The sequence below is a fragment of the Gobio gobio genome, assembly GCF_949357685.1.
Source record: "Gobio gobio genome assembly, chromosome: 16".
NCBI classification, from domain to species: Eukaryota; Metazoa; Chordata; class Actinopteri; order Cypriniformes; family Gobionidae; genus Gobio; species Gobio gobio.
The window spans coordinates 39,667,477-39,688,427 of NC_137109.1; the positions used below are offsets into that span (position 1 = coordinate 39,667,477).

The 20,951-nt window shown below is 37.0% G+C and overlaps 3 protein-coding genes across 4 annotated transcripts; all 3 read left to right on the forward strand.

Moving 5' to 3' along the window:
- The first annotated feature begins 791 nt into the window (after nt 1-791).
- Nucleotides 792-8,043, forward strand: slu7 (SLU7 homolog, splicing factor). Its single transcript, XM_079838554.1, has 16 exons — nt 792-896; nt 1,235-1,405; nt 1,519-1,672; nt 1,764-1,844; nt 2,292-2,456; nt 3,869-3,937; nt 4,126-4,161; nt 4,264-4,389; nt 4,675-4,772; nt 6,020-6,087; nt 6,203-6,342; nt 6,441-6,602; nt 6,709-6,813; nt 7,029-7,094; nt 7,171-7,284; nt 7,401-8,043. Exons 2-16 carry the CDS (start codon nt 1,257-1,259, stop codon nt 7,578-7,580), a joined length of 1,713 nt encoding a protein of 570 aa, XP_079694680.1. The 5' UTR covers nt 792-896; nt 1,235-1,256; the 3' UTR covers nt 7,581-8,043.
- Nucleotides 8,044-8,256: 213 nt separating this feature from the next.
- Nucleotides 8,257-10,875, forward strand: c1qtnf2 (C1q and TNF related 2). Of its 2 annotated transcripts, none has more exons than XM_079838557.1 (3): nt 8,257-8,441; nt 8,687-8,943; nt 9,240-10,875. In XM_079838557.1, exons 2-3 carry the CDS (start codon nt 8,700-8,702, stop codon nt 9,875-9,877), a joined length of 882 nt encoding a protein of 293 aa, XP_079694683.1. In that variant the 5' UTR covers nt 8,257-8,441; nt 8,687-8,699; the 3' UTR covers nt 9,878-10,875. The 2 variants fall into 2 exon arrangements, with proteins under 2 accessions (XP_079694683.1, XP_079694682.1); XM_079838556.1 differs by having other exon boundaries at nt 8,320-8,334.
- A 1,010-nt stretch (nt 10,876-11,885) lies between these two features.
- Nucleotides 11,886-19,602, forward strand: nocta (nocturnin a). Its single transcript, XM_079838555.1, has 4 exons — nt 11,886-11,930; nt 12,112-12,518; nt 16,947-17,216; nt 18,097-19,602. Exons 2-4 carry the CDS (start codon nt 12,326-12,328, stop codon nt 18,981-18,983), a joined length of 1,350 nt encoding a protein of 449 aa, XP_079694681.1. The 5' UTR covers nt 11,886-11,930; nt 12,112-12,325; the 3' UTR covers nt 18,984-19,602.
- Nucleotides 19,603-20,951: the final 1,349 nt, after the last annotated feature.

The following is a 20,951-nucleotide window of genomic DNA, read 5'->3' on the forward strand; positions in this document are numbered from 1 at the left end:
AACTGGCACGTTTTATGTCATCAGAATTGTTTCATTGTTTTGAAACTGGACTGTTTTTTTCTTTTCTTTTTTTCCAGCATGCTATACCATGACACAAAGGGAGAGTAAATGCTCAAATGAAATGTTTATTTGTGCAAGATTAATTAAGGTGGAGATTTGGTAGTTTAGTTTTTTGTTATAATAGTTTAGAAGAGTTTTCTGTAGGGTTATGATCATGGTGACAAGTGGAGCATGAGCTTAGTTTGAGAACAGATATATGTTAAATGTTTTACATTGCTGTACTTATTCAGCAAGTGCTATGCTATGCTATCCGAATCATTGTGAAACCAATTAGCAAGGTAGCATTTGTTGCATTAGCAAGTTAAAACTAGCCAAGTTAAGTTGACATTGATTACACAAACAAACAATTTATGTTAAATATATGAATTCGTTTACTAACACATTTCACGTTAAGAGCAATTAAAACCTATAAGTACAAAATACAATTCTGCAAGTTCTGCTAACTTAAACATTGAATTTCTTAACTTAAAAACATTTATGTAGTTGTTTTGACAACATATTTGGGTTTACACAATGTAGGAGAACAACAAAATTGTGAGGAATAAATAGTAGCATTTGAAAGTATTAAACTTCCTCAAACAGGTTTCTGAAACAACACCCACCCACTGCTCAGTTCATTAGAGGTTTTCAGTTTCCAGTCTTGACCACACCACAGAGATTCTTCAGTCCAGCTGATGGCGACACTCAAACACACACAAGTACATGCAGCACGTGACGTCACAGTCAGCGAGGAAGACAGGAAGTGGTCACCCGGAAGTGCGCGCCACACGCTTGTAAACAACTCGCGCAACCGACTGATCAAGGTGTAAACATTTATCATTTGTTGAAGACATAAGGTAAATTAACGACTTATTAACTCAAAGCCTGACTTGTAAGAGATACTGGCTATTCATTTTAAAGTTAAATCAATATCAAATACAAATGTAGCTTTTATAATACACATAACGCAATCAATACATATGTTGTTGTTTTTTTATAATTGTCTGGTTTCTATGTAATTTTGTGCAGTTTATGCATGTCTACTCTGTGTCAACAGATTTAGATTTTTGTCTACTTTTGTCTATGTCTTGTGTTTTTGTGTCTAGTTGTCTTGGGGAGTGTTTTTTTGTCACATTCACTGTTTTCAGATCTAAATTATTGCGATATCTGATGTCTTGAATCTCTTTATATGTAGGTGGTAACGTTAGCTGAAGATCATGTCGACGGAGGAAGTTAAAGTGACGGAGGGGATCGTAGATCTCGAGGAGCCGAAGAAAATGACCCGAGAAGACTGGAGGAAGAAGAAAGAGCTGGAAGAACAGAGAAAATTGGGAAATGCTCCAGCTGAAGTTGACGAGGAGGGAAAGTATGTTGAGCAGCAGAGCAAATGGAAATAACACTTGAGCAGTATAAATACTTGATTTTATTGTAGTCATATATCCTGTAACTTTTTTCCTGACTATAATATTTTGTTACCAGGGATATCAACCCTCACATTCCCCAGTACATCTCATCTGTGCCTTGGTACATCGACCCATCAAAGAGACCCACCCTCAAGCACCAGAGACCCCAGGAAGAGAAACAGAGTCAATTTTCACCCATCGGAGATTGGTACAAGAGAGGTGTACAAGAAGTAAGCACTTCCCTTCCCAACCCAAATAGACAAAAGTTATAAAAGTGATTTATTTTCTAAAACCCTTTCTGATTGCTTCCCTGTCAACTAGAAATCAGTCAGCACGAAATTCAGAAAAGGAGCATGTGAAAACTGTGGTGCCATGACGCATAAGAAGAAAGACTGTTTGGAGGTGAACAGTTTGTGATGTTATTTATATGTTGGTCACATTCTTAAGCTTAAATTACTACTGAATACTATGCAGTGTATACTACTGTTCAAAAGTTTTGACTCAGTAAGATTTTTATTACGGAAATAATTTTCATTTATTTAGCAAAGATGCATTTATAATGTAACACAAGATTTCTATCTGAAAAAAAATGCTGTTCTTTTGAACGTTCTCTTAATCAAAGAATCCTGAAAAATATTAAGCAGCACGACTTTTCCCCCCAAGATTTTTCAAATATATGAATCTAGAGATGGTCATTTTAAATTGTAGTACTATTTCACAGTATTACTGTTTTTACTGTATTTTTGATCCAATAAATGCAGCCTTGGTGAGCATAAGAGACGTCTTTTTAAAAACTTACCAACCCCAAAATTTTGAATGGTAAAAACTTTTGAAATGTCTCTTTCACAGAGACCCAGAAGGGTTGGAGCGAGGTTTTCTGGCACAGGCATGGCACCGGATGAGCACCAACAGATTCAGCTCGCAATGGATTATGATGGAAAGAGAGATCGCTGGAATGGGTACGATCCTGATGAGCATATGCGCATTGTAGAGGAATATTCAAAAGTTGATCTGGTAAGTCATGTTTTTGGAAGTTTTTGTTTTTTATTTATGTTTATTCTATTATACTGATAGGCCATTGATGCTGACTCACTTAAGTTTTATTCTCAGCAAAGATATTTTTTTGTCATGTGACCGTTGTTATATTATATTGGAAGGGTCTTATTAATATACAAGCTAGTGGTTCTCAAACTGGGGGTTGCGACCCCTGTTCATATAAATGAACGATGCATAGTTCTGCACTAAACATGGACAAGTTTCTGAAAGGACTGCTAGTGTCAGGTAAACATAAAGCAGATAATGATTCTAACTTCACAACTACCAAAAGAACTCGTATGCAACAGACGTGAGCGGCATTATAATCAGGGATGCTGTCTACATTGGGTGCGGCGTGGTGCCACATTCTTTTTCTGGCTTACTCCAAGCGCTTGTGCAACATGGACAGATGGATTTGCAACTTTCGCTTTGTCACGTCTTGGGGTGTCCCCGACTAAGGATTTACATAGTCAAATCAGAATTGTCAAGTCTTGCCTATAGTTGACTGATAGTCGAATCGTGTCGCATGAACGATTCCTCATAACATTTTAAAGCCACGATGTACAGAACATCACACAAAGATGTAGAAGAAAATGGATAAAAACATTTTGGATAAATAAACCTAAACGATAACAAATAAATAACTGCAGCAAGGCCACACTGGAGACAGGATTTGCATTTCACATGTCTGCAAATCTAATTAAATCGGCTAAATTGCCTGTGCGAGCAAGTACAGCACAACACAAACCAATCCAAAATTTATTTACAGAATTAAATTAGAACAAAATATACATTTCTAATAAATAGCACAAAAACACAATGCAGAACAAATGTGTACAAAATGCCTAAAGTGCAGTGGAACATGTATTCAAAACACAAACGCCAGTTAAATTAGAAAACCCTGAGTGATCAATAAATAAAAGAAAAAATAAAGGAATTATTAAAATAATGAAAATATAGCCAGAATTGTAAATTTTGCAAAAAAAATCTCATTAGAACCGGCTGAAATGTTTTGAAATCACTTGAACCCTACCTGATCCAACAAAAAACAATCCAGTCTTTCACTCTGCCTGTGTCCATTTGAGTCTTTTCAAATTGTGTGCGTGGAAAACCGGTAGTTCTATGAGAAATTCTGTGATTTCACACAGCAATGCCAAGAAATTGCCAGGAAATTACTAGAATGACTTTACCGGTAAATACACAAATATGCTGTTTGCACAAGCAACAGCTTTCTGGCTTTTTACCTGTAAGAGTAACCGTTCAGACATCTAATAGGACTTTATGTGGGTGCATATAGGTGGGGGGGCTTCAGAATATTTTTCCCAACCAAAGTTTGGGAACCACTGGTATAGGCCATAATGCATGACTAATTAATTATTTTTTTTTAACAGGCTAAGCGTACTCTTAAAGCTCAGAAACTCCAGGATGAGTTAGCTTCTGGTAAACTAATGGATCAAGCTGTAAGTATTCACAATTTTCTTTTAAATGATATATGTTTTATAACTATGCGGAGAAAAAAATGTGTTAAAAAAATTACAAAACATTACAACCATATTGAAAATGTTACTTTACAGTATGTTTATCATAACCTTGTATTTGATGAGATTTACTAGCTTTGTGTAACCAAACGTTTTTAACACCCTTCTAGAATTCAAGGAAGCATCTCGATGATGATGCAGCTCAGGTACGTCATGTTCAACTTAATTTTTATGTACATTTTGAACTATGAAATGAAACTTAAATTGTAAAGCCTCTTCACTCATAACTTTTCTCTCACCCTGTCCAGGACCACAGCAGTGAAGATGAGGATGAGGACAAATATGTTGATGACTTTGACATGCCCGGACAAAACTTTGACTCCAAGAGACGTATCACAGTTAGAAACCTGAGAATCCGGGAGGACATCGCTAAGGTAAAAATAACTTGAATTTTGGCTAAACGATGCATGTTAATTAAGGGCATGCCACTATTTGTTTTTCTACAAATGTGTTTTGGCAGCTGAGCTAAAAGAAAGTAGCACTAAAACATTCCCATAAAAATGTCCCATAAGTTTGATTAATAAGAGGTCTCCTCAGCTTGAGTAGACAGCTAGAAGAGTAAGAGTAAGAGTAGTAGTAGTAGCATATGATTACATAATATTATTAGCACCGAGTGTTGTATCATGTTTTTCTCAGCTATTGCTGTCCTTATTTTACAGTACCTCAGAAATCTGGATCCAAATTCAGCCTACTATGATCCCAAGACTCGAGCCATGAGGGAAAATCCATACTCCAACACTGGAAAGAATCCAGAAGAGTAGGTGCATTTCTCATTTTTTGTGCATGCATTAAAAAAAAGTGCCGATGTGAATATTAATTTAAAGTTGACTGACAAAAACATCACTTTTGTCAGGGTGTCCGCGGGGTCTAAAAAAGTCTAGAATTTCAAAATCTAAATTCTGTTCTAGGTCTTAAATCATTTTAAACCGGTCTTAATTTCCCTACGTCCATGTAACGCTACCTCTAATGCTCATTGAAATCCTGCAGCACTTTGGAATGTTTTTTTTTTATTATTTATTCCGTGGTGTTGTAGTTCTTTCTTTCGCTAGTCCAAATATAATTTGCTGTATTACGACTACAAATGAGACCAACATGCAGCTCATATTGCAGCCAATCAGCTTTCGTGTTATTGGAGTCTCTTTCAGATCGTACCACAGACATATAAAACAGATTTTATTCTTCAGCCAATAGTCCTCCAGTTTTTCGTGTTTCTGCGATTACTAAATACAATGAAAAATCAACACTGCATTATTCGTAAACCAAAATAAACAAGATTTATGTATTTTGTTTGTTCTTTTGTCATGTGTGACTATTGTGCATCTAACATAACACATAATATGGTAAATGTGGTATCCTAATTATGAAAAAAATTCTAATTTCTGTCATTTTGATTTAAAAAATCAGAAAAAATAGTCACAAAATCCTGGTGGGATTGAGCTATGAAAAAGTGCAAGTTTAAATAAATAAGTTAATGAATAAATGAATTTACTTTGCAAGTAATATTGTGACTGCATTTGCTTTTATAGGTCTTAAATTTCATTCATAATGGTCTCTAAAAAGGTCTCAAAAAGTCTTAAATTTGACTTGGTGAAACCTGCAGAAACCCTGTTTATGTTAGGGAAGTTATAGGCTTCTTACAGAAAGCTGTACTGAGTAGGGGTCTAACTCAGTGGTTCTTCAGTGGGGGTGTGGATCTCCTCACAGTTTGAGAACCACTAATTAGAGAGTTACCTAGTTTACATTGTGTTGTACACTACTGAGCAAGGCACAAGTTGCTCTAATAGGACTATTAAGGATTGTAAATATTATACATATTGAATTGTAATAATGAAAATAATCCGCTAAATGCCAAGGAAGCTGATGTGTTTAACTTGCTAAATTCCAGTAGGCTGAAAAATCACTATAAAATGTCACTATATAGGTGGTGTAATGTAACATTTAAATGTGCCTATTTTTGTAGTTGTGTCTCTGCCTGTCCTTAAACTGATGTGTTGTGTTTGGCAGGGTGGGCTATGCTGGAGACAACTTTGTGCGTTACTCTGGCGACACCATTTCCATGGCCCAGACACAGCGTAAGTAGTCTTGTGTTGTCAACTCGTACATAAATTCATGTTTACCTGATGTTAAAAATGGGCTCAACTCTCAGTGCTTGTTGGTCTAGCATTGTTTTGTGGGTCTCTTCTGCAGTCTTTGCTTGGGAAGCCTATGAGAAGGGATCTGAAGTTCACCTCCAGGCAGATCCAACCAAGCTGCAGCTTCTCCATCAGTCCTACAAAGTCAAAAAGGACGACTTCAAAGAGAAACAAAAAGAGACTATTTTGGAACGGGTACAGTGTAGAGTCTCCTTTGTTGACAAGTGAAATAGCTACTTTTCTTCCTTCCCCTGCTCTGTGTGCTGATGGCTTCATGTCGCACTTCTCTGCAGTACGGTGGGGAGGAACACTTGGACGCCCCTCCGCGAGAGCTTCTGCTGGCTCAGACTGAGGAGTATGTGGAGTATTCTCGTCACGGGGCAGTGTTGAAGGGACAGGAGAAGGCTGTGGCCTGCTCCAAATACGAGGAGGATGTGCTCATTAACAACCACATGGTAGGTTAGCTGGCACTACTGGGAGTGTTGCATAACTGGAGAAGCTAATAATGTTGGATTTTGTTTTATGAATGTTAAATCATTTTCCCTTCTTCTGCGTTTGCAGTGTATCTGGGGATCGTATTGGAAAGATGGATTTTGGGGTTACAAATGCTGCCACTCAATGGTGAAGCAAAGTTACTGTACAGGGGAAGCTGGCAGGAAAGTAGTGGTGAGTATCAAATGTAGTTCCTGTAAATGGAACCATCCATTGCAACTTTTAATACACTTGAAAAAATATAATGTGAGTTGGTAATAAAGGCAGCACAACATTTTTATCATTTTATTTTATTTGTATTATTTATAATATTAAATGCGTAAAATTTGTACCATGTATCTATTTCTATAAATATCTCACACAAATCTGTTTCCTACTTTTTTTTTCAGAGTAATGCTTGTGTTCCATTTGAAGAGGATGTAGAGGAGGAAGAAGAACCAAAGACTCTTTTACAGGTACATTAACAGCCTTTCCCTTTTTGTAGAAGAACATGACAGGAAGATGATTGTATTAAACAAAAACTATTCACAGATGCACCAAGAAAAAATGAAAGACAAGAAAAAGAAGAAAAAGAGCAAGAAGCACAGAGATTCTGACAGCAGTGATGAGGAGGACGAAGCAAAAAAGAAAGAGAAGCTGAAGAAGGTGGGTTGACTGTTTCTTTTTATGCCACACACATACACACACACTTGTATCTTCATGTGCTAGATGCATCTGTTCTCTACAAAGCCTATTGTAAAGGAAAACGTGTCTTTGTGCAGGCATTGAATGCGGAGGAGCAGAGGATTCAGCAGGTGGCTGAAATGATGCTGATTGACGAGAGGAAGCGGCCGTACAACAGCCTAATGGAAGTCCGTGAACCCACAGAGGAGGAGATGGAAGCCTTCCGCATGAAACGTTACCGAGCTGATGACCCCATGGCCTCTTTCCTGGGGCAGTGAATGAAAACAAATGTCTTTAGTCACCAACAACAGAGATGTCATAGTCTCAGTTATTGTAAAATCTGATTTTGCTGAATCGGTTTTCCACAAAGGCCGCTGTTTTTAAACTAATAATGGGAATATAAAGTCTTATATTAGTAGCGCATGACAGTCTGTTAGAACCAGCAGTTACATCTTTTCGCTTTGTCAAAATCTGTGTTGTGGCAAGTAGTAAATCAGATTTTTTTTTCCTCAGTGTTTTCTTAAAAATATGCGTGGTCTTCATTTTGACAGTACATAAACATTGTGTTATTATTCATTTAATTATTAAGGGCCCAATGACTTACAGATGGGTTATTCTTGGTGAATCATCTGTTTTGATTTAACAAAATATGTTCCATTTTCCCTTTCCAAGGTATTTCAATGGAATCGTAATAAAAATAACCTGAGCAGTGATTGACATTAAACATTTATATTTAAACCTAACCATGGCTGTGTTGATTTTCCAACATGCAATCCATGCTATATTTCTTTTGCAAATACTCAGGAGTGTTGGGTGTATTTGGTGTAAAAAGGCACTTTACACAACTGTTTTTTGTAGCTTTTATGTAATAATATTAAGCCATTTTTCATTGTTTTGTGGGCTGCAAGGTCTGACAAGTTTTCAAATGAATCCCCTCCCACAATTCGTTCAATTACATCATGGATGAACTATCTGGCAGAGCGAGTCAGTGCTAAAACTGGGTGGATGCTTGCAAAGTTGTTTGGAGGACATGTAAGATAGAATCTTTCACAAACCTTGTTTATATTCTCTATTTTTGATTTTGCCAAAAGGGCAGCTGGACCTTTTCTTTGCATTGCAACGCAAATATCATTCCACTGGTGAGGGCTTTTTCCAATGCATGCTTTAAATGTGTTGTTAAATTGTGTTCTTTGGTCAGTTATTTGCATTTACTACCTAATTACATCCTAAATGTGTATTAATAACTAGTTACATTTTTTTATACATAATGATATAATAGTGATTATTGGTGCTTGTTTCTGTGCACAACTCTGAATATACATATACAGGAAATCCATGGAAATTCCCCAGAACACAAATCTGGCCCCATCTGCTCTGTTTGCAGGCACAGCTGCATCATGCATCAGTTACCGCTGGCTGTTTGCCTGCTATCTCTGTTCTCTGTGACTGTAGACTCATCCAAGAAGGGTCGCAACTTCACCATCCATTCATCTCAGCTTAGCTGCAGTTTGCCAGGCCCTCAGGGTCCTCCAGGGAGTCCAGGTACAGCAGGTCCCAGTGGTAGCGTAGGCAAGATGGGGATGCCAGGTGTTGATGGCCAGGATGGCAAGGATGGTGACAGGGGAGAGAAAGGAGAGAGAGGTACCGTATATGAGCAGAGCATATCTGTTGCAGCTGTAATACTGTTAAAAATAATATTTAAAAAGTTTTATAAAATATATTGTCTTTTTTATCTGATATTTTGATTTATATTGTTTTTTATTAATATCATTTTGTATCTATAGTATCTCTATAGCTCAAGGTCAATTAAAAATATATTCAAGTATAAATATAAAATCTCATTTGGATAAAAAAAAAAAACCCCAATGAAAATCAAATGGGTGAGTTGTTTAAGATTAGGTGATAAAAATGTGTGAATATGTATTCTCAAATGTCAGGTGAACAGGGTCGTCCTGGGAACCCTGGAAAATATGGACAACAAGGACGCCCAGGACTTGTTGGGAAGGCTGGGCCAAGGGGCTTAAAAGGGGTGCGTGGGCCACCTGGTGTGTCTGGAGTCCTTGGGATCAAAGGAGAGGTGGGTGATATGGGGAACACTGGTGCCCCCGGGGTCTGTGACTGTGGAACAGAGGCACGATCTGCTTTCTCAGTAGCGGTAACCAAGAGCTATCCCAAGGAACGCACGCCCATTCGCTTTAACCGGATTTTAATGAATGAGGGTGGCCATTACAATGCCACCAGTGGCAAGTTTAACTGTGCAATTCCTGGTGTGTATTACTTCACATACGACATCACGTTGGCTAACAAACACCTGGCCATTGGGCTTGTTCACAATGGCCAGTACAAGATCAGAACATTTGACGCTAACACAGGAAACTACGATGTGGCCTCAGGATCAACAATACTGAGACTGCACAAAGGAGATCAGGTCTGGCTTCAGATCTTCTATTCAGAACAAAATGGACTGTTTTTTGATCCATTCTGGACTGACAGTCTTTTCACAGGATTTCTCATTTTTGCTGATCAGGTGGCTCCAAATGAGGAGAAAAAAATTACCAATTCTGGATCATCCTGATTGAACTTTCTATTTGTCTCATACATTTTATAAAATGACACCCAATAATCCATTGTTTGCAGATCCACCACATCAGTTAGAGAAAAATGAGGGACAAAAACGTAAACGTGATTAATGATCCTTGATTAAGTATTAACAAACATGAGTTGTTAAGACCTAAATCTATTACTTATGTATTATGGAAAACTCTGTACTTACTACAAGTATTTTTCAACTTTGACCCTAATTTTAGGCCCCTAAAAATCAAAGTGACCTTTTACCTCAGGGGACTTTTAGCCACGTTGTACTTGATGTTAGACATACATGACCTTTGGTCTTCTAAAAGCCTGTTCTGTTAATGATTACTTTTTCTCTCTCTTTTGTTTATTTACTATTCACTTCTAATCATGTATTCCACTATGGTTCTCAGTATGACCTTGTCTGATTGGAACACGCTGTCACTGGCGATTTGTGAAACCCTTCTTTTGAAGTGTAATTTTGTATGAAAATACCAACCAGCCATGTTGTTGTCATAATCTAATCAATACTATGTTCATGAGCAAAACCACCGCTGGCATAAACAGTGCGCAGTAATTGTATGTGTATTACACAGCACAGTATTGATATGTAAACACATTATGCTTATAGGTTATTTTGCAGAGCTGAGGGGATTACTTACAAATTGTAATCGGTTACTGATTACAAATTACATGACAAGAATTATTAGTAATGTAATCAATTACATTACATATTTAAGGTAATGTAATCGTAAAACTACTTTTAGATTACTTTTGACCTAAATTGTTTATCACATTAATTTGAGTAGAATAATCTTGTACCATATTGATATAAAAATACAAAAAGAAAAAAATATATATACATTCCATTCTTTGTTATCAACAGCATGAAGTGCATTAAATGTCATATTAAGTCAGGGTTTCCCAGACTGGGGTTCGTGATGGAACTGCAGGGGTTCCTGAGTTTAATGAAAAGCTATTAAGTAATTAAATCATAAACGTAAAAAAAAAAAAAAAAAGAATTAAAAAAATATTATGACATAACATGATATTAACCAACATCAGAGAACCGTGAGCTTAATTTTATTATTTATTATTATTTTTGTGTTTTTTATTATTTACTTATTTAATTATCGACCTAACTTACAAATTAAAATCTCGGGATAATTCAAGTAAATATATTATCAATAATTAATCATTGAATGAATCATGAATCAGGAGCTGATTAGATATGCAATGCTGAGAAAACACTTGTTAAAAGTGAAATTATTTCTATAAATCCAGTGATCAATTGCTGTGTGGGTCTCAGTTTTCAATGATAGTCACATGACCAGTGGTCTGTGTGTGCATTTCCACAAACCTGGAGGAACTTCTGAACACATATAAGCAGTAGGCGTCTTTAGAAAGGAAAACTTAAAAGATAAAGAAGTATAGGAAGAATCAATGAATTATGAATATTATATAATATAGTATATATATAATAGAATATAATACTATGACTGCCATTGTGAGAATAACATGTAATCAATAAAAAAGCAACTGGAGTCTGATTACGAGTATTTAAACATTTAATATAATCAAATTAAGTATCCTACTTAATTTTTGGAATTTGATTACATAATCCAGATTACATGCAACTCTGGTTATTTGTATTATGCAGTAATTTGTCCCTCATTTCCCACTGCAAATTCAATCTGTACACACACATTTTATATTTACATATTTTAACAGAACGATGGCCTTTCGCTTTATTAAAGATGTAATACGTTCAGCCATTGTTGTATCTAAAAGGTAAACTACGAGTAATTCTTTTTACCAGGTAATTCTTGCTATGAAAAGAAAATATGTAACCAAATATGGATTGTGCGTTTGATCTTGGAAACCCGTACAATGTACGTCAATGATGACGAAATATTCCGTTCGTCTTCGCACTTTCGACTCTGATTGGCCGGAGTAGCTCAAAGTCCCTCCCATTGTCTGGCTTTTACTTCGGTAGCACCTATGCGTAGCGCGGGGTGTCCTTTGACAGTAGGGCTAAACCATTCATTGTTGCGTAGGTGAATATCATGTTACAACGTGTTGCTATTTTGTATCTTTCCTTAAACGCGTTTTAAATTTGTTTAAAATGTTAAACTTTTAATTGTAACATTAATATTTCATATAGATAATAACTTAATATATTATGTTATTTTAGTACATGAAGACTCAATCTACTAAACTCCCCTATCAAAAATATAGCTCACGTGTCATCCTGGAATAGGATGACACTTCTACCGGCATTTTTCCGTACAGCTAAAAGACAACGAAACATGTCTAAGTAATGTCCAACTGTATTTTACAAGTGTTATATAGGTTAGTAAACTTATTTATTCTTTAGCCATACCATAACTTGCTATAGCGAATCATTTTAACCGCGGTTCGAGGGACTGCCAACTTAAGAATAATACTAATAATGCATCCCGCCCGGCGCTGTTCATCTCTGTTTCATCGAGACCTGGCCGCAGTCTGTCTATCATCACTGGGGACACATCCAAAGATATCCAGTCCGCTGAAGAAAAGCAGCCTTTCGAGTTCACGACTCAGCGGTGTCCATCCTCCTCCGACCAGGTCCAACTCATCACCCGTTCTTCTCGGTTCTTTACAAGGTAATTTCATTTAAGATTTCACCACATGTAAGACTGCGGTTGCGTCTCATAACCAAGTGGGTTAACGTGAGCTACCTCGGAATGCTCATATGCCGCCCAAAATCCTTTCGGGTTTGAGTAAATTAAGTTGTTATGCTTTCGTGTAGTGCTGTGTTAGAGTCCTGAGGAGAATCTTAAAGGACACAAATTGAATTAAATAATGTATTTTGTGATCATTATAACAGCGTGACACGCATGATATAACAAATGACTCATGTACAGTGGGAGGGATGAATTGTCACATAAGTTACATCCTGAAAGCGAGGTGTGGTAACATACTGCAGTTTCCCATAACAAATCCCTAATAACTGTGTTGATTGGTTTGGTTTATAAAGGAGTTTTTTTTACTATCTTTATTCAGATGCATTTCATAGTGTCCTTTTTGATTCTCTAACAAATCTGTCTCTGAAGAGCAGTGTTTTAGTTTTTTTTTAACAGTTGTATTTAGCTTTATTCTTTATTTCAGCTTAGTGATTTTAGTATAACCTAAACTTATTTCAGTTAGTTGCCAACTGTCAAGCAACATTTCTAGTTTCCATTGAAGTTTATATTTAATGTTATCTATTTAATTATTTTATTTATATTTTATTTTAGCTTTATTTCAATTACCCGGAAATTGTTATTATTTTTAGTTAACAATAACAACAACACAAATTAAGAGGTTTTAGATTGTAGTACTGTTTTTGTGTTAAGAAAAATTGATAGCCTATATAATATTGTTTTAGTACTATTGTATTTAGTTTTTCTTAATGTTGTTTGTTGAGATTGGTGTTCTGTACTTGGATCTAGTGTGCATTCAAGGTAACTTGATAGTCCTGCTAAAGGTCAGTGGACTGTGCAGCCTAAACAGCTCCCATATTGAACATTGAGTTTTTCCTTTCTTGTCAGAGTGAGAATATGCACTCTTGACTTGTGTTACATTCATTAAACTAAAAAATTTGCATTAAACTGTAAGGACAATGTTAATAGACGTGTCTTTGTTTAGCTAATGAAAGATGGAAAGTGACACTCGCATGAAACTTTAAACCAAAAGTTGTTGTTAACCAGCAAACAGATAAGTTATTCCAGCTCCGTGTGAACAAAGGACTTCTCTTGTGTAAGGGATTTGACCTGGGTAAGGACAAGATCCGGGATGTTATGTCATTTTGACTCAATAAGCAAAAGCAGCGACAGTAATAGCTGAAATATAAACAGTGAGGGACTGTAGTATTTTGATGATTGTAAATGGTAAAATTTGGATTTGGAATGTTATTTTTCCCAGCAAATATATGTACCATAGTATCCAAAGGCAAGGATGTAAGCAAGTATTTAATATTGGCTTGGCCCAAAGGTCAAATAAAAAAAATTAAAAAGCCACTGAAAAATCAACGGTGATTGACTAGCCTACTAGACAAAATATTGGGGTGTGCGTGTCTCCCAATGTCTATGTTGATTATGGCCCTGGTCCAAGGTGTAGCTTCTCATTAAATGGAATTTCAGTAATGGCAACTCTTAGAATAGGTTTAGCAATACGGGGCCCGGGGGCCCTTTGAATCGTCACCACCTTTCACCCCTCAAGTGATGGCCCTGATTGAGAGCATGTAAGATATCCTACTGCTGTAAATAGACATACATAAATCATGTAGCAAATCTAGGCAGGTGGAGCTGGGGGAGGTGGAGGGGTTCAGATTAACTCTGATAAGGAGCTGCAGGACTAGCTTACGGTAAACAATAAACCAGACTATTTAAATGTTGAGCATTGGCTGCAGGATCAGCAGAAGCCAATCAGCTTGTGTCCTGCGTAATGATGTGAATAGTGCAGACTGCATGTAAATGACCTCAGCCTGTGCCCTCTAGAGTTTCATGACTGAACTGGATATGTAGGCATAGTTTTAGGTTGGTGTGCTGTGCATCATCTTCATACCTAAAGAGGTTGTCAGCGTTTCTGTTAAACAGAGAATAGCTTCATATTTGGTCACTAATTCTCACATGCAATAGTTTTACCAAGCCTCATTTTTTTGTTCATGGTATGAATTGTGACTTTATTGTAAAATGTTAGTGAAATATTGTGAGCTTATTACATACCAGACAAATGAGCCACACTGTCTTCCTCAATCCATAGATTAAATTAAGCCTGAACTGTTCTCATTACCCACGTGCATGGCTGTGTGTGCAGTGTGCACGTGTGTGTGAAGGCATGCATCGGGTCCCTCTCGTGATTTTCATATGAGTCATTGTTCAGAATGAATGGTAGGGGAAGCACAGACACACTGGTTCATTCAGGAACCCCTTTGTGTAGGCACACACACTCAGATACACACACTGTCACATCCGCAGCCCCCAGAATCTTCGCATACGAAAGAGCTCACAGGGTGGATGCTAGTGTTCTCTCTTTCTATCAACTTGTATCATACACTGACCCACTGACCGGACACTGGATCGTCATTGGATTACTCCCTCAAAGTCATAGAGGATTGTGCCCATAGTTCACCAACTGGATCGGAGACATTCAGTGGACAAGGAAATAATAAGGTAGTTTTAAAGAAGAACATGTTTCTAAATGTTTTAGACAAATATTTGACCTTAGTGACCGCATGGACCATAGATCCTGAATTAGATAGATATGTTTAGAGAGGGTGAGTTTAAACTCTTTTTTTTAAATCTTTTAATGCTGATACAAGAGATGCATGTGGCCTGCGAATTTAAAATGGAATTGGATGGTTTAAATTGTATGGGTCTGTGTGGTTTAAACGATTACTAAGCAATGACCAACCTTACCCATGAACAGCCCTGAGTATTCAGTACTGGACTATTCCATTGATAAATGGAAAATCTTTACTTGTCACATATAAATAATATCAAGATTATACTTTCCGATATGACGAAGACATAAACAACCACATAAATATAACTAGAGAGACACTGGGTGTAGTTCATTTTCTTGTGGAGGTAAAGGAGGAGACCGAGGTGGAACAGGATGGAATCAGATGAGATGAATGAATGGACATCAGTGTGTTTACTGTTTAGTTTAAACATGCATTTAATGTAAAGTAATGTTTTTAATTTTATTCTCACCATGTCTGTATTTATTTGATCAAAAATACAGTAAAACGGCAATATTGTGAAGTTCAACTATTTAAAATAACTGTTTTCTATTTTAATACATTTCAATGGAAATCTTTATTCCTGTGATCAAAGCTGAATTTTCAGCATCATTACTCTAGTCTTCAGTGTCACATGATCCTTCAGAAATCATTATAATATGTTCAAGAAACATTTATTATCATCAATGTGGAAATGAGGAAATCTTGATTTCTTTTAGGATTCTTTGATGACTAGAGCAGCATTTATTGAAATATATATATTCTTGTAACATTATAAATGTCTTTTTGATGAATAAAAGTATACATTTCTTTTAAAAACTTTTGAATGGTAGTGTAAATGGTAATTAAGATGATGAAAATGTGTGCCGCTTAGTCATGCAAAGCATGCTACTGATTCTACTATGTTTTTGGTGGTTGCCAAGACTCTGCTATGCTGTTGCTAATGTTTCTGGGTGGTTTTTTTAGTGTGTGCTAGAGTATTCTGGGTGGTTGTTAAGTGGTTGTTTCCTTTGTCTAGGCCAAAGGAGTCAAAAGAGGAGCTTTTTATGTCTGCAAGACAAAAATGTTTGTCTTGTGAGTTGCTTATTAAAGTAATATAAAACCTCTCCTTAACAAGCTGCATGATTTGAGGTATCAGACATGTTTGTTAATATGCACCAAGGGACGATATATGAGCAACAGTAATAGTGAATCTAGTGCAAACGGCACTAATAAAGTTAGCTGTTTCTTGTCAACAGGAAGGTGAACAGTTTGTTCTTGATATTGTGTCTGGAAGGCTGAGTTGTCATGACAGACACATGACATGACCCATTGTCTATTAATAAGATGAATAATTTACAGAACTATCTGTAACTAGCATCAAATGTCTTTGTTTCCATTAAGGTTTGATTCGATAATGAGGTTAATGAAATATTGCCTTGACAACAAACTGCAAGAATGTTTATAAGTGATTTGTATCAAGTTGAACCTCTTTTGAAGACTCAAAACAAGTCCAGACAGATGCTTGTTTTGAGTCTTCAAAAGTCACAGACATCTCTCAGGTTCCCAAAAGAATCAACCATGCAATCTTGTGAACTTCTCAATGTAAAAGCATTGATAAGTTCACAAGATTGCATGGCTGATTCTTGCTTTTCCAAATTTCTGTGAGGTATCAAATATCCATCCATTACAAATTAAAATTAATTTGTCACACTGCAGGACCATTAAAGGGACCCATTAAAGCACCTATAATATACCTATATGTCAAACTACTCTACAACTATGCCAGAGTGTGTGTAACATGTTTTGTGTGTGTGTGTGTCTGCAGTGTGTCAGATGGGCAGTAGCAGCAGCAGCAGCAGTAGAAGACTCTTCAGTACTGTGGCTCAGACTTTGAGCAGCACTGCATTGTCAGACCCATATGTGGATCCTGACGACTACGAGTACGAGCAGGCCGACCCAGATGCGCTGTTGCGTGAATGCGAGGATGTTTTAAGGAACCGGCCCCCTCGACTGCACAGAGACTTTGTTATGACCAGAGCCTGCTCGCTGCAGAATGCTCCCCTCCGCATCATGCAGTGGAACATCTTAGCACAAGGTACAGAGTCTGTCTGCTTGTATCAAGTTTTTGATTAGTAGTTCATTCACAAGTGGTAGAGGCAGGGGTTTTACACTTTTAATACAACCCTCTTCCTAAAATATAACTAAAAGATGTATTACACAAGTTTCTTTCCAAAGTTTACCAAAAAAAATTTATATTGTCACTGTACTAAAGAACATTATTAAAATATGAACTGAAAATATTGTTTACAAAATAATAATACAAATACATTTTCTCCAAAAAGCATTAATACATATAATTCAAAGGCTGAATTACTCCAGTCTTCAGTGTCACATGATCTTTCAGAAATCATTCTAATATACTGATTTGCTGCTCAAGATACATTTGTTATTATTATCACTGAATATAAAGCTCAAAAGAACAGCATTTATTTTATTTATTTATTTTTTTTGTAACAATGTCACTTTTGATCAATTTAATGCACACTTGCTGAGGTATTAATTTGTTTCTTTAAAAACAACAGTTCTGGTGCCAATGGTAGTGGACATGCATAAATACATACATGCATAAAGTAATATACATAAAATAAGATATTAAATCTCTATAACTTCCGCCTCTATACTACTGTATTTAGAAAACATGTAACAAGTCAACTAATGTAATTATTTTAAAATTATTGCTTTTTAAAAAATAAAAATAAAGTTAACCAGTTGTCTTTGAAAGCCAAAAATATATATTTATTATTATTATTATTATTTTCCAAATTCCTGAGGAGACCCTAGCACCCTCTTGCGGCCCCGGTTTAAAAACCCTTTGCTTAATCTTTATATTAATCTTCACCTTTAACTGCAATGCTAGCATATGATGCTTAAAAGGTGTGATGTAAACATTCTTCATTTTTCTTGTGTCTCTGCAGCTCTGGGTGAGGGCAAGGATGGTTTTGTGCGCTGTCCGATGGAGGCGTTGAACTGGTCTGAGAGGAAGTATCTCATACTGGAAGAGATCCTTACCTACAAGCCAGATGTGCTGTGCCTGCAGGAGGTGGACCACTACTTCGACACTTTCCAGCCTGTGCTTGCCAGCTTGGGCTACCAGAGCAGCTTCTGCCCCAAGCCGTGCTCCCCCTGCCTGGACGTTCTCAATAACAACGGCCCTGATGGCTGCGCTCTGTTCTTCAACCGCCGTCGCTTCCAGCTGCTCCACACCTCTCACCTCAGACTCTCGGCCATGATGCTCAAAACCAACCAGGTGGCCATCGTAGTAACGCTTCGCTGCAGGCTTACAGGACGAGTCTTCTGTGTGGCAGTAACGCACCTAAAAGCACGGAGCGGCTGGGAGGCGTTTCGTAGTGCACAGGGGGCTCATCTCCTCCAGCAACTCCGCGACATAACCGCACAGTCGTACCCAGAGATGGATCAGGAAAACCGGACTAGGGTTGGGGAAAGTGAAGCTGGTATTCCATTGGTGGTATGTGGGGATTTTAACGCGGAGCCAAGTGAGGAAGTGTACAGGCGCTTTATGACTTCTCCACTGGGGCTAGACAGCGCTTACAAGTGTCTGAGTGAGGATGGGACAACAGAGCCGCCCTACACCAGCTGGAAGATCCGACCGAGCGGAGAGAGCTGCTCCACATTGGACTACATTTGGTACTCGGAAAGAGCGCTCCAGGTGGACGCTGTGCTGAAGATACCAAGTGAAGAGCAGATTGGGCCGGACCGGCTTCCGTCGTACCATTACCCCTCTGATCATCTATCACTGGTGTGTGACCTTAGCTTCAGTCAGCAGCCTCATAGGCTCATGTAGCTGTCAATCATTCGTTCTCTCCAATAGGGATCCAGAGCAGCTCGGAACATTCTTAGAGCATATGTGTGCATGTCTGAATGTGAGAATGCATTGTTTGTATGATTGCTCAGAATGTAAATTATCTTATCCACATAAAACTTATTTTTACTTACTTATGTAAGTCTTAATGCACCCCTGTGCTTATTTTCCTTGATGGAGATGAATTATTATCATGCTTGTTTGTTATACAGAGGTTGTGCAATATACTGTCATTTATTAAGTGCTTAAGTATGATCTCAGGAAGACGCACATTCTCAATTAAAAGGTTCCAGAAGTGAAAGGATGTTTATATTTATTTATTCATTGACTGTACTTTTTTCTTTTAGTAGCACTGTAAACTTTGCCACTGACCAATAATACAAAACATAACGGTGTACTTAAAATGTGTGGTCTCGTTCTTTAATGACAAGCAAAACTGAACCGGTTTGGGCTCTTGACACCACTGTAAGTGTACTGTGGTCCTCTTAGCAGAAAACTAAACTTGTAGTCAAGTTAGTAATGTCAACTATATCTGATATGAATACAATCATTATGTCTATTGTCAGAGTTACAATTAAAACACAAGTTAAAACATCAGCAGTATATAAGCTACTTACCTGCTCATAAGACATATTTTTTGTTATTCTTTATTTTGAGTTTTGATATCATTACTGATATTTACATTAATATTGAATTGACCCAAAAAAACTCACATTTACACAACTTCACACTGCCTTTTAAATTTGTCCTTGTATAGGTGAAATCTTTTATGATCCGGAATTCCAGATGCAAAGATTGAAGGGGTGTAACGGTACACGTATTCGTACAGAACCGTTTCGGTACAGGGCTTTCGGTTCGGTGCACGTGTACCGAACGGTTCCAATGCAATCTTTAACAGTTAACAGTCGGCTTGTTTTAAGCACAGAACACAGTTCAATCCGAGTTCCCACACGAACATATTAAGTATTCAGTCCATTTTATCACAAAATTCAAAAGATAAATGCCGTTTTGGCGCTCTTTAATGTGGCGTGACTGATCACAGTTCAAGCGGCTGCGCGACGCATGCGTGAACGTGATCATCTCTTCCTAAAGAATAAACATGAATGAACATCTGAAGGTATGTTGAGGATACATTACAACTTACTGTCACGTTTCATATGTGGTGTAATCACTCAATCAGTGTTGCAAATGCGGAAACCTCAATATAACTGCTTGTAAACTAAACAATGTCATGTAGCATCACATTTACTCATTCAGTGTCCACAGAATTGTATTCACTAGAGAAATCAACTCTTTCACTAAATATATGCACTATATTAGGGTGACCAAACGTCCTGTTTTCCCAGGACATGTCCTGTTTTCAAGTCCTGTCCCTAATGTAACAATTGTCTATCCATACAGAGGGGGCATTCTTTAAATTAATAAGGAATCTTTGAGTAAACTTCGAGTATCATTTGAGTATCTCATTGCCGGGCCGAGTGTCCTGGTTTTCGGTAACCAAAATATAGTCACCCTACACTTTATCAGCCTATATATTCATAATATTCTGCTTAACCTGTTAGCGATGTCTTGATTATATCATGTATGTTTAAATAAACCTGTCATGAAAATGACAGACACTGTGTATAAATGAATATACTTCAACAACTAATTGGATAAAAATCTATTTTATAATTAGATTTTGAAGTTATTGCAAAAACTGCCTTATGTGAAGTTAACATGTTTGGGTACTATGTTATTTGAGTGTTGATTATTATACCTAAAAATAAATAACTGAATTTAGGCTAATAGTTTGGGCTCTGTTGATAACCTTTAATATTAATGTGCAAGGAAGGGCTCCCTATAGTTTACAGCATTATCTTTAATAAACTTTTAGTTATAATTTAATTCATTTAAGGACAGACACTTTTTTTCTTCCAGTAAACCACAATAAAAATAAATAAAAAGCAA